At 36.7% G+C, this 15,160-nt stretch overlaps 3 protein-coding genes across 6 annotated transcripts; 1 reads left to right on the top strand and 2 right to left on the bottom strand.

The window, feature by feature from the left end:
* The first annotated feature begins 371 nt into the window (after nt 1–371).
* Nucleotides 372–5,479, top strand: LOC105156545 (cullin-3A). The gene is made up of 2 exons (XM_011072705.3): nt 372–1,009; nt 3,298–5,479. Exons 1-2 carry the CDS (start codon nt 846–848, stop codon nt 5,336–5,338), a joined length of 2,205 nt encoding a protein of 734 aa, XP_011071007.1. The 5' UTR covers nt 372–845; the 3' UTR covers nt 5,339–5,479.
* Nucleotides 5,480–5,942: 463 nt separating this feature from the next.
* On the bottom strand, nt 5,943–8,988 carry LOC105156544 (Haloacid dehalogenase-like hydrolase (HAD) superfamily protein). 2 transcript variants are annotated; one of them, XR_016064087.1, is made up of 10 exons: nt 8,761–8,988; nt 8,471–8,587; nt 8,259–8,341; nt 7,685–7,768; nt 7,479–7,554; nt 7,311–7,383; nt 6,877–6,950; nt 6,586–6,674; nt 6,299–6,375; nt 5,943–6,205 (listed from the first exon to the last, which is right to left on the bottom strand). XR_016064087.1 is itself a non-coding variant. In XM_011072704.3 (10 exons), exons 1-9 carry the CDS (start codon nt 8,867–8,869, stop codon nt 6,309–6,311), a joined length of 777 nt encoding a protein of 258 aa, XP_011071006.1. In that variant the 5' UTR covers nt 8,870–8,984; the 3' UTR covers nt 5,943–6,205; nt 6,299–6,308. The 2 variants fall into 2 exon arrangements, 1 of the variants encoding a protein (XP_011071006.1); XM_011072704.3 differs by having other exon boundaries at nt 6,586–6,679; nt 8,761–8,984.
* Nucleotides 8,989–9,864: 876 nt separating this feature from the next.
* On the bottom strand, nt 9,865–14,987 carry LOC105156543 (transmembrane protein (DUF616)). Of its 3 annotated transcripts, none has more exons than XM_011072702.3 (9): nt 14,830–14,987; nt 13,783–14,044; nt 13,324–13,407; nt 12,582–12,940; nt 11,662–11,873; nt 11,297–11,553; nt 11,016–11,194; nt 10,462–10,546; nt 9,865–10,370 (listed from the first exon to the last, which is right to left on the bottom strand). In XM_011072702.3, the coding sequence occupies exons 2-8, from the start codon at nt 13,994–13,996 to the stop codon at nt 10,493–10,495; spliced, it is 1,359 nt and encodes a 452-aa protein (XP_011071004.1). In that variant the 5' UTR covers nt 13,997–14,044; nt 14,830–14,987; the 3' UTR covers nt 9,865–10,370; nt 10,462–10,492. The 3 variants fall into 3 exon arrangements, with proteins under 3 accessions (XP_011071004.1, XP_011071005.1, XP_020553907.1); XM_011072703.3 differs by having other exon boundaries at nt 9,865–10,344; XM_020698248.2 differs by lacking the exon at nt 14,830–14,987 and adding an exon at nt 14,413–14,791.
* Between the last annotated feature and the right edge of the window lie 173 nt (nt 14,988–15,160).

Genomic DNA, 15,160 nt, shown 5'->3' with positions numbered 1-15,160 from the left:
TTCTCTATAGTCCACGCTTTTTTGGTCAAATAGGGTAAATGTATTTTAACTTTAGGACCATCTAAACTTCACTTGAAACAACACTATATTTGGCCCAAAAAATTTGACCGAAATGGCCCAAATGGCAATGAAATTTGGGTGGAACTTTTTACACGATTTAGGTCTAAAAAATGATAGTGAGACCCCAACCCAACCCAACCCAACCCAAAAAATTTTGTCCAAATTCATTTTTTCATTATGGGATATTCTAAGTAAGTTTATGGAATTCAAGACTAATTTGTTTTTGCACATAATGGAATTGGAAAACGGATATTTTAGGTGAGATGAGGGTTAAAATATTTTTGAACAAATAAAATGAGTTTGATAACAATTTCCTGTGTTTTTCACCTGCAACCAAACATTCATCATATCCTTTCCACCGTTTTCCTCTCAAACAATTGGTTTCCTTGGCAACCAAACATCCCTCAAAGGAAACCCATCAGTTAACACAAACGCCTCTCAAACTTGCATCAAACCACTACCTTACGGGGGGGAAAAAAAGAAGAAAGAAAGAAAACACTAAAAAAGTCACAAAAATTATATACTTCTCTTCCCTCAATCAAAATCAACATCTTTTATGGTGGATTTAGCTTAACGTACAACTCAAATCTTCCTCTATATTCTCCCTCCCGTTTCATGCGCTTAAACCTGGACTTTTCCTCTTTTTAACGAATCATAAATCGTTTAAAACTCAGGAAGAATCACTACAACTTCAGGCCTGGTTGTGAATCAATTAATCTCAACTTTTTCGATACGGATTTCTGAGAATCCATTTTCTGATTTTGGAAGAGAGATTGGGAAAAAGGATGAGTAGTGGGCAGAAAAAAAGGAATTTTCAGATAGAGGCGTTTAAGCACAAAGTGGTGGTGGATCCCAAGTACGCAGAAAAGACTTGGAAGATTTTAGAGCATGCAATTCACGAGATTTATAGTCACAACGCTAGTGGACTCAGCTTTGAAGAACTATACAGGTTTTTGCAGTTTCTCGTTTTCTTTTTCCTGCTATTTTTCGATTTTTGAAGTCTGCTTCTGGTTTAATTTAGTGAATCGGTTGGTAGAGTTAGTCATCGGAAAGTTATTGGCCTGAAAGATGTCTGTAGAGTTGATTTGATTCTGGGTTTATTTTTATTAGTGCGCGTTTGCTAATTAGATTTCTGGAACTGAAGCTCTGTGATCCTCTGTGCAGCTAAGTTGACTTTCCGTGTTAGTATTATGTTTAGTTACTTGATGTGGTTTTAGTTTTTCTTTATGTGGTTTATTTGTTTACTTTGAGCTTGGAGAAAATGAGATAGAAGATACAAGTGGTGTAATAAGATTCTTACCTGAACTCATTTACATGTTCGCTTATACACTCAATAGCTTAATTTTGAGAAGATGGATAGAACATACGATTGGTGGAAATTGGGCTGTTATATCTTTTACATTTTTTTGGTACAGACTCATTAGCTAATTAACTTTTGCTCGAGGTATAATTTTGGAACGTATAATTCATTTTCCTGTGAGTTAGAACAATCACCAGATGCTATATTAGCAATCAATTTTAAGTTGTTTGCAGTTTATTACTACCGTATTTTCTTATCCCTTAGCAGTTACACTTAACTTTAAGATTATAGTAACATGTGATGAGATTCTATATTTTAAGTTTTCTTGAGAATTAGAGCCATTTTCCTTGTTTCATTAACTTTGTTGCAGAAACTTGGTGTAATATGATTCTTCACATTCTGGGAAATTGAAGTAATCTATGGAATAGCTTTGTTGCGTGTTTGTTGTAAGGATTCCCTAAATTTGAAAAATATGATGGCTGATTCTCGACTGGCATGAATGTGTTGAATTCCTGTCCAATGTAATTTGGATTCAAGGATGCAGGATCTTGTTGTGTTGAGTGGTTTTCTTTTTTTCTTATGAAATAAGATGTTGCATGATTCTGCCAAAGAAGGAAGACCGGAAGTAGGAGAGAAAGAAAACTGCAAATTTAAAAAAGAAAGAAGGTATCTGCAATGTGGAATCTTAAATGTAAATTATTGTCCGTATTTGTTGGATGCGCACTTTGTAAATACGACATGTTGCCCTTTCGCATGGATGGTCGTCATATACTATAAAACGGATAGTTGCAAGTCTGGTAGTTAGTCTCTTGGGTGTTCGGGGTCCTAATTTCCCATCATAATGTTAATGCAAAGTCAGCTGCCAGTTACTGTTGTGAAGCAACCAAGGCTCTAAACTTTTACTCCATGTGACCCCTAGTGTATTATGATGCCAATATAGATCCACCGGACATAACCCACAAATGCCAAGGTCTGCCCCAGGATTACCAATATGAAATAAATCTTCCTTCAAGAAAGGGTTAACCTTGCATCGCTTAGTTCAGACATCAATTTGGCTTTAGAAATTCGCAGAAAAAGATAATGATAATACTTGGTGCTGTGTTCAACTCCATTATTTAGAGGTTTGATGAGTCCTTCATTTAGATTCCTACTTCATAGTAAAACAGATGAAAAGTATGTATTGTTGTCATGACATAGTATGGTGGTTCAAGAGGTCATGACAAAGTAAAGCAACCAGAGTTTGAAGGGAACTAGTTTGCTCTAGATCACAGTATTTGATGGCTGTGGAGAAACTCATATTGCAGCTGGAAATTACTTTCTGAAATATGTTTGCGTGCCAGTTCAAACTCAATTATGTTAATTGCTCAGGACAGATGATAATATTTATTTTACTCTCCTGTGGCATGATTTTGGTACGATCACAGATCTGGGTTCATGCAACAACCAAAATTGATAGTTGGCCTTAGAGTGTTATCTCTCTAGACATCATATTTAGCATTTGCAAGTTTAGTTTAGGTACTGTTGGAAAGTAACTTTCTCAAGCAACCTAGCGAATCTGATTTGCTTGGATCTTTATGCCTTCTCTTTATTGCCCAAACAGAAAATTTTGTTATGATTTAGATGAGGAGAGTGCATTTTCTTTTCTCCAGTTTCTATATTTGGTAAACAATAGCTCCTTTTTGGGTGCATGCAAATAGGTAGATATAATTTACACCCTCTATATGACTTAACTTTTAACATTATCCTTGTTGAAGTTTGAAGGATATTGAGTATCTCACTGAAATATGCTTTTGATGCCAAATTTGTTTTAAGGTGAAGTCTGACAGTGGGATTGGAGATAAGAATTTTAAGTCTGTTTCTGTTCCTACACATGCACAAACATGCACATGTGATCTATGAAGGATTTGGTTTCTGATTTGAATTTCTTATGGGTCCAGAAATGCTTACAATATGGTATTACATAAATTCGGGGAGAAGCTTTATTCAGGACTTGTGTCAACGATGACGTTCCATCTTCAGACGATGTCCAAATGTATAGAAGATGCCCATGGTGGTTCGTTCCTGGAGGAGCTTAATATAAAATGGAGTGATCATAATAAAGCACTGCAGATGATCCGTGACATTCTGATGTACATGGACAGAACTTTCATCCCGAGCACCCATAAAACTCCTGTTCATGAGCTTGGGCTGAATCTTTGGAGGGACAATGTCATTCATTCTGACAAAATCCAGACTAGGCTTCTGAACACGCTTCTTGAATTGATACTTAGGGAACGCACTGGTGAAGTTATCAATAGAGGGCTGATGAGAAACATAATCAAAATGCTAATGGATTTGGGACCTTCAGTCTACCAAGAAGATTTTGAGAAACCATTTCTGGAAGTTTCAGCTGATTTCTATAGAGCAGAATCTCAGGAATTCATTGAGTGCAGTGACTGTGGGGACTACTTGAAGAAAGCTGAAAGGCGTCTAAATGAAGAAATAGAGAGGGTATCGCAATACTTGGATGCAAAAAGTGAATCAAAGATAACTAATGTCGTGGAGAAAGAGATGATAGCCAACCATATGCTTAGACTAGTTCACATGGAGAATTCGGGCTTGGTAAAGATGCTTCTTGATGATAAGTTTGAAGACTTGGGAAGGATGTATAACTTATTCCGCCGGGTTCCGAATGGCCTCTCGACAATTAGGGATGTAATGACATCTCACATCCGAGATACAGGCAAACAGCTTGTTACCGATCCTGAGAAATCAAAGAATCCGGTGGAGTTTGTGGAGTCCCTACTTGAGAAAAGATATAAGTATGATAAGATTATAAGCTTGGCATTCAGCAACGATAAGACCTTCCAGAATGCCTTGAATTCTTCTTTTGAATATTTTATCAATTTGAATCCTAGATCACCAGAGTATATATCATTGTTTGTGGATGATAAGCTGCGGAAAGGACTGAAGGGAGTGAAAGAAGAAGACATTGAGACTATTCTTGATAAGGTGATGATGTTGTTCCGTTACCTCCAGGAGAAAGATGTATTTGAAAAATATTACAAACAACATTTGGCAAAGCGACTCTTGTCGGGAAAAACGGTATCTGATGATGCTGAGAGAAGTCTGATTGTTAAGCTGAAGACTGAGTGTGGGTATCAGTTTACTTCAAAACTAGAAGGCATGTTTACAGACATGAAAACATCTCAGGACACAATGCAAGGGTTCTATGCAGCCTATGGATCTGAGCTAGGAAATGGACCAACATTAGTTGTCCAGGTTTTGACAACCGGCTCTTGGCCCACTCAATCTAGCATCACTTGTAACTTGCCATCTGAAATGTCGGCTCTGTGCGAGAAGTTCAGGTCATACTACCTTGGCACCCATACTGGTAGGAGACTATCCTGGCAAACAAATATGGGCACAGCTGACCTGAGAGCAACCTTTGGAAATGGCCAGAAGTATGAGCTGAATGTTTCAACTTATCAGATGTGTGTCCTCATGCTGTTCAACAATGCTGATTGTCTTAGCTATAGGGAGATAGAGCAGGCCACTGAGATTCCACCTTCTGATTTGAAAAGGTGTCTGCAGTCTTTAGCTTGTGTAAAAGGGAAAAACGTGCTACGGAAAGAACCCATGAGTAAGGATATTGGGGAGGATGATGCGTTTTCTGTAAATGACAAGTTTACCAGCAAACTTCGCAAGGTCAAGATTGGAACTGTAGTTGCACAAAAGGAATCGGAGCCTGAAAAGCAAGAGACAAGACAGAGGGTGGAGGAGGACAGAAAACCCCAGATTGAGGCTGCAATTGTCAGAATTATGAAATCCAGGAGGGTACTGGATCATAATAATATCATAGCTGAGGTCACAAAGCAATTGCAATCTCGGTTCCTGGCTAACCCTGGGGAGATTAAGAAACGGATTGAGTCCCTTATTGAGCGAGATTTCTTGGAAAGGGATAATGCAGACAGGCGATTGTACCGTTATCTGGCCTGAAGGAAAAAGAATTCTAGCCGGTAACTTGTTTTTCAGGTTAGTTTTTGCAGTGGAAATGTAACTTATTGACATTTGAAGACATCAATTTAATTTCTGCCGAATTGCATTTGTTTTGAATGAATCTTCATCTATTGCTTCTTAGCTTTGGCCTGAGTGATTCGCACTCGTGCATAGGATCAGGTTGTCATTTACTTTTGTCAAAATTTTATTTTCATTCTCAACATCAACTCCAGCCTTGTTCTGATTTGCAAATTGTTGGTATAAGGTGTTGTAGGATCAGGTTGTCATTTATTTTTGTCAAAATTTTATTTTCATTCTCAACATCAACTCCAGCCTTGTTCTGATTTGCAAATTGTTGGTATAAGGTGTTGTTCGACTGTAGGAAATTGAATGGTGGTTCACACAACATTGGTGCTCGATATCAAGAAGGCATCGTCTTTTCTTTGGATATTTCCCAGGTCCTTTTTTCCTCCTCCTGGGACTTTAATTTGGATAAAGCAAAAAAGGAGCACGCATTTGTATGAGTGATTTTTCATGGTTCAGATTTCATGTGAACAGAAAGGATAATATTCGTATGTGGCTGTACATCAATCGAGAACAGGAATAAGTTAGACTTTAGGGTTCTTTTATTCCTGGTGGATCCAGATTCTCCAGCCAAGATTCAATTCTATCCTCTTGTGTCCCTCGAATCTGGGCCAATGGTTTCATTCTGGGTTAAGTACATAATTCGACATCAATAATGGCAGAGCACTGACAAAATGTAAACAGCCATATAGAACCCAACAACTATGCTCCATAAACTTAGACTCAGATGTGGCCAGCGGATGGCTGCACCTTTGAGTTCTTCAGCACTTAAAAAAGCTTGTTCTGTGACACCAAACGAAATACCAGGTCATGAATGTGAGTTTCGACAATAAAACAAGAACCTACATGAGATAATTAGAAGCAATAGATGCATACAATTCTTTGTTTAGGACTGTGACAGAAGGATGCGATTTTGTATATCTGAGAAGTTCTTCACATCCATACCCCATAACCTGTATATCCATATAAAGAGTTGCATTCAAACCATAAACAAGTTTTTGGTCAGTACCACAGAATTCCATCCCAGTAAACAGGTAAAAACAAAAATGGGCAACATTAGGTCCAAGATTAAGATTAGTGAATAATGCAAGACCATTCAGTGTTTGCAACTTTTCATGTAAAGCATTTGCATCCATTAATCATTGTAAAAGTGTAAAACCCACCAGCAGTCAATTCCAATAGCATTAGCCCCTGCCTTGTCAGCCTTTGTATCATCTCCAACATGAACTGCTTTGCTGGCCTCTACACAGATCTGATCTACAAAAATTTCAATATCGAATTTGTAAGATGCTCCCAGCATAGGAATTGGAAAGGAAGGAAAAAATGATAGATGGCTGCTGCAAAATAAGTCTTCCAAGTCTGTCATTCCAGTGTAAGAAATAGATGGCTTTTGAAGCTAACTATATAAAAGCTGAATAATGTCTACAAAAAGGACTTGGTGCTTCAAATCATACCTAAAGCAGCTCTAAATATCCTTCCATCTGGTTTCTCATAACCAACCTCCGAGGATATGATGACAGCATCAAACCTAAAGCAAAATAAAGAAAGAAACAATAAAAGACATAGTCTAGCTTTCGATGCCATTATAGGGGTCTCCTCTACATGCATGTGTAAGTTCAAGTTAAATAGTAAATTGTTCAATGCTTTGCAATCTCTCTCTACTCCTATGTCTAGACCAAAGCAAGAATACGTTGCCTTAAATGGAATGATAGTGACTGAATTGATAGTCACTCTATCACAAATCGAAAGCCACCATAATATATAGATGGACCAAACTTAGTGTGTCAGCAATCCAAGACTCATGGCCTTTGTGAACAAAACCTCTAGTGTTCCAATGTTAACCCAAATACTGCAAACAAGAGGTATCCACAAAAGAGGTGATACTCACAGATCTAATACATTGAGGTCCTTCAGTAGCTTCCTCAAGCGGGAGTCAAAATTGGACACAACGGCTAATTTAACTGCACCACCATCATTTGGTTCAAAATAACAAGAAGGAATATAAGAAAATACAAAAAAAGTACTGATGTAACAGAATATGAAGATACTTGAAGACCTCCAGAATCTTTCAGACATAATATAGTTTCATAAGCCCCCTCCGGAAGATGCCATGCATCACCATTGGCATAATACTAAAAAAAAGATCAGATGAGTTAATATTAACTCAACAAACCCTGAAATTCTTTATACATCATCAGAAACAAAATAGACAATTTTGTAAGGAATAGCTTATTTGATCAGTTAGAACCCCAAGAATATCACCTCATACACTTCTTCAAAGTAATTTGTGTTGTCACAGCCAGTGGCTTCAGAAACAACAAGTTTCCAAAATGGCTTACCATCACCCTGTCAATTAATGGATAATTCAAGAGTCTGTTAACAGAGGAGACCGCTATGTGCTTAAAGAATTAGTTTCTAACTTGTGCTAAAATCCATATTATACTTGAAATAATTCTCTCAAATAAATTACAAAAAATTATTAGTTCCAATTAATAGCATTAGTTTACACACACTATTCAATTAACCAAATGAAAGAGGCAAATCCCATTACGCTCACAAGCATTGCCATTCATATCTTGCTATAACCACTTCTGTGAAACCAGAGCCAGTCAGATAAAGCTTCCTTCAGAGTCTCAGGTAAAAATTTTCATGAAACTACGGCCTTTTGTTATTAGATGTGTGGATATCTACCTATCCGGATCATTCCTCAGTCTTAATATGTCCATGCTACCTCCTTTCAATAGGCGCAATGTACATCAACATTTCCACGTGCTTCTTCCATGCAGCTGTTTGTCTGATATATGCTATGTTAAGATATTGAAACTTCCATACAAACCTGGTAGCGGAGTTTCTCAGGCCACGGAGCAGAGAAAGCTCTCTTGAAACCTTGTTTTATATCAGCTGCAGTAGACTGCAGACCTACATAGGAACCATCAGCCAATTAGAAAAAATCAGAATTCACAATGGAAACTCATTATTTCAATTCCAAGATTCTATTATTCCATTAATACGAGCAATGGGCTAATGAAAATTGAGGCTCAAAGTGACCATATTTTCGGCCAATTGTCAAGTAAGTCTCCTCAACCGGGTTGGCCAACTGCAGGAGTGTGCCCCCAGCATCTAATAACAACCCATCATACGCCCTCTTCAGCGTTCCTCCTTTACCTGCAAAAACGGCATAGAAATTTACGCCGAGGGAAGAAACAACAGAAATGATAAAATAGGTCTGAAGGATGATCCGGATAATCGTAATCTTCGGCCGCGTGGCGAATTGACTCCACCGGACGGCGCCACGGCGGTTTTCCATTACTTTATTTGCTTTTGTATGACAATTTTACCTGTGTGAATTCTAGGAACGGAAGAAATGGAAGAGCATCGAATGGGAATAGATGCTGTGAGCTTGAAATTAAAGGGTTTAAAGGCTCTGAAGAGAGTGGAGGCCTCCATCAATTCGCGCAGTAGTTGCAGGTGAAGAACACAAGAAATGGCAGGGGAAGCTGTAGTCAAAGCCTTCAAACTCCGCAAGTAAGGCCATGTTTGGTTGTTTCTAAACAATCAGAGAAAGGGGTTAGCTTTAAGTGAACACTATTTATTTCAAATTAAATTAAAAGTGACCATTTCTTCCCAAGAAACCAGTTGTCTAATTTGTGAAAATAATTAGGGATAAATTAAATTATCATCTCTTAAATATTGATGTAATTATACATAAATTTTTTATAATTTAAAAATTATATTTAATACTTTGATATATATTTTTATTTAATAAATAGACTATTTCGTTACTTAAAAAATAACGAATTTGCAAATATTAGCAAAAAAATTGAATAAAAAAATTTGTATTTATCATGATTGACTTATTATAGACATATTACAGGGAAAAAAAAATTCTAATCAAACTACCTTGTACACACACTATTACGTGGGAAGACGTATATCTTCATACTTAGGTATTTTGATCAGAAAAAATATATTTAACCTGTAAAAAGTAAGTAATAAGTCGATCGAAATAAAAATGAATTTTGATTCAATTTTTTTATTAACATTAGTAAATTCGATAAATTTTGACTGACGGATAGATTTATACAGATTAAACATTAGAGTATCAGATGTAATTTTTTAAATTATAAAAAATTATGTATAGTGACACCAAATGTAAGAGAAATGTAATGTAATTATCCAAATAATTATGGTGTTATTTAACAGGAGATAGGGATTGCAAGGCCGAAAAAATTATAATGACTCGAAGGAAAACTATAAGGAAGTTTAACAATGTGCAAGGTGGCTTATTCATTATGAGAAAGAAAAACTCTAATTTGCTTAGTCGAATTGAGATGAGAAGAGCTATTGCAAGATTTTTTTCATCTTTTGATTTCAAAACGTTTGAATCTTACAAGCTTAAGTTCACCAGCACCACCATGTTATGTGCTAAGTCACATTAACAATTTGTACGATTAAACAACTTGATATATACCATTAGTTAAACCTCTCATCACATTTGAAACCGAATTCCTTTACACAAGACTTTTTTAAGTACTAGGAGAGGACCTCATTAATCTCCTATTCAAAGCTGTCCTATTAGAAACAAAAGACTGTGCACAAACAAGGCACAAGTAAAACTCGTGGGATGCTCGAAATGAGGAAACTCCCCTAATGCGATCGACTATTTGCCTTTGTTAAATTTCCAGTCCTTGCGTTCCAAGTGCTTTACGTTGCCTACTTCCAGCAACTGATTGACAACAGCAGCTAAAGGCGTGTATGGTAAATACTTGAATTTTCAGTATGTTACGTTGGTAGATTGGTCAAGAACATTGCAGAAACCAATCCAGGATTAGCATCTTAGCATCAGAATTTTCTGCTACAGCAGATTAAGAAACAATTGCGACTTCACAAGCTGTGGGAAGGTTATATTCACCGTTGAGATGCTTTGAGTGTAGCACATGAGCAATACCTATCAATTTAAGTCAGGATATTTCGCAACGCTGGAAAATTAATCTGTTGTCTTACAAATGGAACTGCATATGAGGGAAAACGCTTTTTACCTTAATTCCCACCAAAAGATCAGAACTGTCTCTATGTGTCCACTCTATGATGAAACAGCTTAGTGATTGCTCTTCGCTCACAGTCCTGAAAGAATAATATTACAAGACAAGTGAAACTCATTTCAGGACAATTTGAACCTAACAATAGGGATTGTACAATTGTTCACAATAAAAGGCCACAATCATGAATCATGCTACATGCAAATGAGAAAAAATGCAATCAAAGTAACAGTAACCATATTCATCATTCACAACTCCAGCCCTTAAGGATGTGTGCCACTGACTAATTGAGATTTAGAGTGATGCTCCCTTATTGTTCCCTGAAAGTATCTAGCATTTTATTTTCTGCAGTGAAATCTACGGTCATTGCCAAGACTGTTTATAAGCATCCCACTTTAGCAGTAGTGCAAGGGCAGTCAGTGTAAGACAGAGAACCAAAATTCCATTACAACAGATAATGCCAGAGTTCCCCATAATCTATGCAGGCTTCAAAAGCAAGCAATGCCAAACTTGTTCGAAGCATTTACTTATAGACAGTTCCAGGCAAAACTGACCTTGAACATATTTAAATATAAGTGCTTATCGGGATTCAGTCTCTTCAACTTCAAGTAAGTATACGCAAAGCTAAGTTGATCACGTGATGTAAAGCGATCAACTTCATTGAACCAAAGGCATGAAAATAGATTTGACATTGCTGTATGAGCCCTGACAATAAATGACCCTTCAGGTACAACTGCAGAAAAAAAAAGACAAAGTTAATCTAAGAAGATTGCAAAAACTACCAGAAAGGAATAGGCATTAACTGAAATAAAATGAAGTCAGAAGTGGCACGCACAGCTTGGAAGAGGAATATTTGGGTCTGATGAGTCATACTTGGTAAGACCATCAGACTGATAAAGATGGAACTGTTCATCAATGGCAGAGTGATTGTACTTATTTAGCCGCTTATTTTGGAGTACCTCCTGCCAAACACAGTGCCGAGTGTAATGATTTGAAATAGCATATTCTGAACCCGCTCGCCATAAAAAGTATTCAATGATCAGCATTGGGTCAGCATTAAGTCGCAACTTGCTGTCAAGCCAAATAGAATACCTAAAAATGGAATAGGTCACAAGCAAAGTCTCAGATTAATAGTCCAAACAAACACAGATATATTGTCAGAAATCAAAAGAACCACGGCCACTGGGGTCTGAGGGTCACCTAGAAGAAGGAAACAGGCGATGTGATAAAAATTTTGGCACCTTTCCAGTTTTCCGCATATCCTCATATGGTAAGTTCTTCACAACAACTATCTTCCATAACCCAATGTTTCCTCTATCATCTGGAACATTTCCTTCGGCTGAGAGTTTAGCTAAAGTTTGCTCATCAACAAACATAACAAAACAAACATTTTTCTTGGAGTACTCACTGATCTGCCATTATCAAGTTCTATGTCAATCTAAGAATAAGCACAGAATCGTACATATTTTAGTGAATCTCTCGATAGCTTACGCAACCATATTGCCTTGGGAATGCATAACCATTTGAATGTGTTTGTTATTGGGATTAAAGGAAAATACAGCATCACACAGAAGGCACAATGAGTTTCATCTAGATGACGATACAAGTAATAGTAACTCAACCTTTTAGCTTACAAGTCAAAGTACCTAAAGAAATACATCTTCATAAACATAAAGAAAAGCTTCCTCAGTCATGATTCTTTATTCATGAATTGGAATACCAATAAAATGAAATTGGAACCTTTTTTGTATTAATTTGGGCCAACTTAGGCTTTCTTCAGCAAACTTACTTTAATAAATAAATACTTTTAAGAATGATTTCCACCTGATACACATAGATAATTTTGTAGAGACATTTGAAATTTAGTGCAAAAACATAATTTAGCATTTTTAAAAGTTGATGGAATTCTTGATTTTCATCCCTTTAAACAATTAAATGGAAAGATAATATATCATAAGATTTACTTTATTTTGAAAGATTTTCCTTCTTCACTAAAGCATGTGGAGCGGCATGAACTCAAAAGGGCATTATAATATAATCACATCATATTAGTTTCATATAAGAACAGAAAAATAGGCTTAAAGGGACTATAATGTGCATGCAAAAGCATAACATCATACCACTTTGCTAGTTGGCCTTCTCAAAAAATCAAAGTTGCCAAAGATGCACGAGGAGACAACAACTCTACATGTACTCATGTAACTTTTGTCCTTCTCATCCAAATCAAATCCAGTGCTTGGAAACCCATCAGGTCCACTCACAAAGCCACAATGAATTGTTTGATTTGTTGCATGGTAAGAGTTCTCTCTATCTTCAAAAGTCTGATGTCCTCCAAATCGAGCTTCAGTAGCTTCATTCAGGAGGGTCCTCTCTTCTCTTTCAACATACCCCAAGGAGAAACGAGCGAACTTATTATTATCCTCAGGCTCAAGGAGATAAGTAACAGAATCAAGAAATGGAACCTCACATGGCATGAAACCTGAGAATTAAAATAAGAAGATGAAATGAGATACACCACGATATGTTTCAAATGGGTCACTTTTGTGTCTCTTTTCCACAGATAATGACCTTATAGACCTCTAACATACAAAGAAGAGAAATTAGATAGAAAATAAATTTTCTTTTGTCAGACAGAAGTTTTGAAATTCATATCAGGTGCATAGACACCTCATGAGTGAAATAAGAAACCTCGATTGTTATCCAGAACAGACCAGAGTAGATTTAGCACTATCAACAGCACTTGAGTAGGCTTTTCAGACTCCTTAAGTGACCTTATTCTTCACTAATAGAGTGAAACCTCGAAGATTTACATTCCAAATCCTTCATAGAGGAATACTTAGAAAGTAATAACTGTATTCTTACGCTGCCTCCGCGTCTTCCGTGGTTGTTCTGTGACATTATCCACAGCAGATTCTTCTTTGACAATTTGCAAAGACGAAGCAGTGCCTTCAGATTTAAACACAAAAGATGAATCAGTTGCGATTACAAGAAGATCAAATTCGCATATACAATTATTGAAAGTTACTGCAGATTCTACACACATCAAACATTTAAACCCTTTTCCGGTTTTCAAGATAGAGTAAAGAGGTCTTCAAGGCCCTCTCTACAGTTTAAAACAATAAAATAGAATCTCAACTTGATAAAAAGTTTGATAGTATTGCAGATGGCAGCCAGAGAGACATGCCTCCAGCTATTAGGAAAGAATGGAAATAGAAGCCTTGTACATTGGTCTCACAAAGCAATCACACTGAAAAATTGTCAAATCCAAACATCAGATTTTCAATCAAAGAAATTAGTAGAGTAGTTAATTATGTCACTCACCATGAAAATGCATCTTTATTGCAATACATATCGAGAAGCTCACTGCAAGTGACAACAACCAAAACAACGATCTGTGTCTCGGAATCCGACCAAATCTCCTCACCCGGCGAGGAGCCCACAACATTTTCTCACTCTGATCCTGAGTCTTATTGACTAAACTAGCAAAGCTTCGTTTTTCAGGTGATAATAATTCAGTGTTCTTTGTGTAAGCCATCAAGATATATCTCCCAGACTATCAAGTTTCAACTATACACCAGCTCATCTGCAAGACATTGAAAAGGCAGAGTCGCTAAATGTATCAAAATAAAATTTCTAATATATGAAATATGAATTAGGAACTCAAGGGAAAAATCTCCATATAAGACCAACTAAAATTAAGCTGAAATTGAAAATTAAAATCCTTTAAAAACCCTATCCCCCCACCACAAGTTTCTCTGTTCTGTTAGGATATTACATATATAGAGTTCTTACACAAACATCGATCGCCCCCAACTAACAGCCTTATTACTGTCCCCGCCCATGTGCACAAATGATACTAACACAGGAGTTACCCAATCTTGGGAGCCTAACTCCTTAAATTCAAAATACCTGCTTAAGAATCAGATTCAGACATAAGCCATCGGTACTTACACTTCCAGTAGCCCCAAATTTGTCAAAAATGAACCAATCAGATTTTCAGAAAACACCTCAACGAGTCACAGTATTTTCTTCAATTCGCAGCTAACTGACATTTTCATGCACTAGAGCAGCATCTACGATCCAAAATATGACATGGGATCATACCAAAATACAATCTTGAAGCACAAGAACTCAATAGAATACCAACAAAATCTCTTGGGAAGAATATCAATACTTAGACTAAAGCCTAGGCGTATGCATTCATGATATTTGACAAATGTCACAAAAAAGGCAAATATTATGCATATACTGTCTCGGTTTCATGTACAGGAATATTCCGCGCAAAGGAAAGCAAGAAATTTGATATGAGAAAATGGCCTCTGCAGCTCAAAAAAGACACCTTTACAGAAGATGAGAAATATTTTCTACCTTATTGGAGATTCAAAATCCAACGCAAAAATGTGGAGAAGTTGGAGACGCGAGTCGTAGCAGCGAATGAAGAGGGAGACAAGCAGGATCTTTCCGTAAATCTTTTGGGTCTAAACTGCACTTTGCCCCTTAAACTAACACCATTTTACACTTTACCCCCTGAAATATCAATTATAACACTCAACCCCAACATACTATTGTAAATCAGAAAAAATAAAGACAAGATGACAAATATGGAAATACATGCACGCTCGCAATAAATTCTTCGAGGAATTTAAATATGAATGTAAATTTCTAATTCATTATAAATATAATGGGGGGTGGGTATATA

Source organism: Sesamum indicum, linkage group LG2, assembly GCF_026168435.1.
Source record: "Sesamum indicum cultivar Baizhima isolate 11 linkage group LG2, ASM2616843v1, whole genome shotgun sequence".
NCBI lineage: Eukaryota > Viridiplantae > Streptophyta > Magnoliopsida > Lamiales > Pedaliaceae > Sesamum > Sesamum indicum.
Note: the sequence above shows the minus strand (reverse complement) of the source record. Positions and strands in the feature narration are given on the sequence as shown.

Bases quoted from the DNA above. Each gene is read 5' to 3' on its own strand.
- LOC105156545 (XM_011072705.3), top strand. From the start codon at position 846: ATGAGTAGTGGGCAGAAAAAAAGGAATTTTCAGATAGAGGCGTTTAAG. The intron at 1,010-3,297 runs GTTTTTGCAGTT...TTATGGGTCCAG, and splicing joins AGCTTTGAAGAACTATACAG to AAATGCTTACAATATGGTAT.
- LOC105156544 (XM_011072704.3), bottom strand. From the start codon at position 8,869: ATGGAGGCCTCCACTCTCTTCAGAGCCTTTAAACCCTTTAATTTCAAG. The intron at 8,342-8,470 runs GTCACTTTGAGC...GTTCCTATGTAG, and splicing joins GACAATTGGCCGAAAATATG to GTCTGCAGTCTACTGCAGCT. The intron at 6,376-6,585 runs GTGGGTTTTACA...ATGGATATACAG, and splicing joins GCTATTGGAATTGACTGCTG to GTTATGGGGTATGGATGTGA.
- LOC105156543 (XM_011072702.3), bottom strand. From the start codon at position 13,996: ATGGCTTACACAAAGAACACTGAATTATTATCACCTGAAAAACGAAGC. The intron at 11,874-12,581 runs GTATGATGTTAT...TGATAATGGCAG, and splicing joins GAAGGCCAACTAGCAAAGTG to ATCAGTGAGTACTCCAAGAA. The intron at 11,195-11,296 runs GTGCGTGCCACT...TTTTTTCTGCAG, and splicing joins AAATATTCCTCTTCCAAGCT to TTGTACCTGAAGGGTCATTT.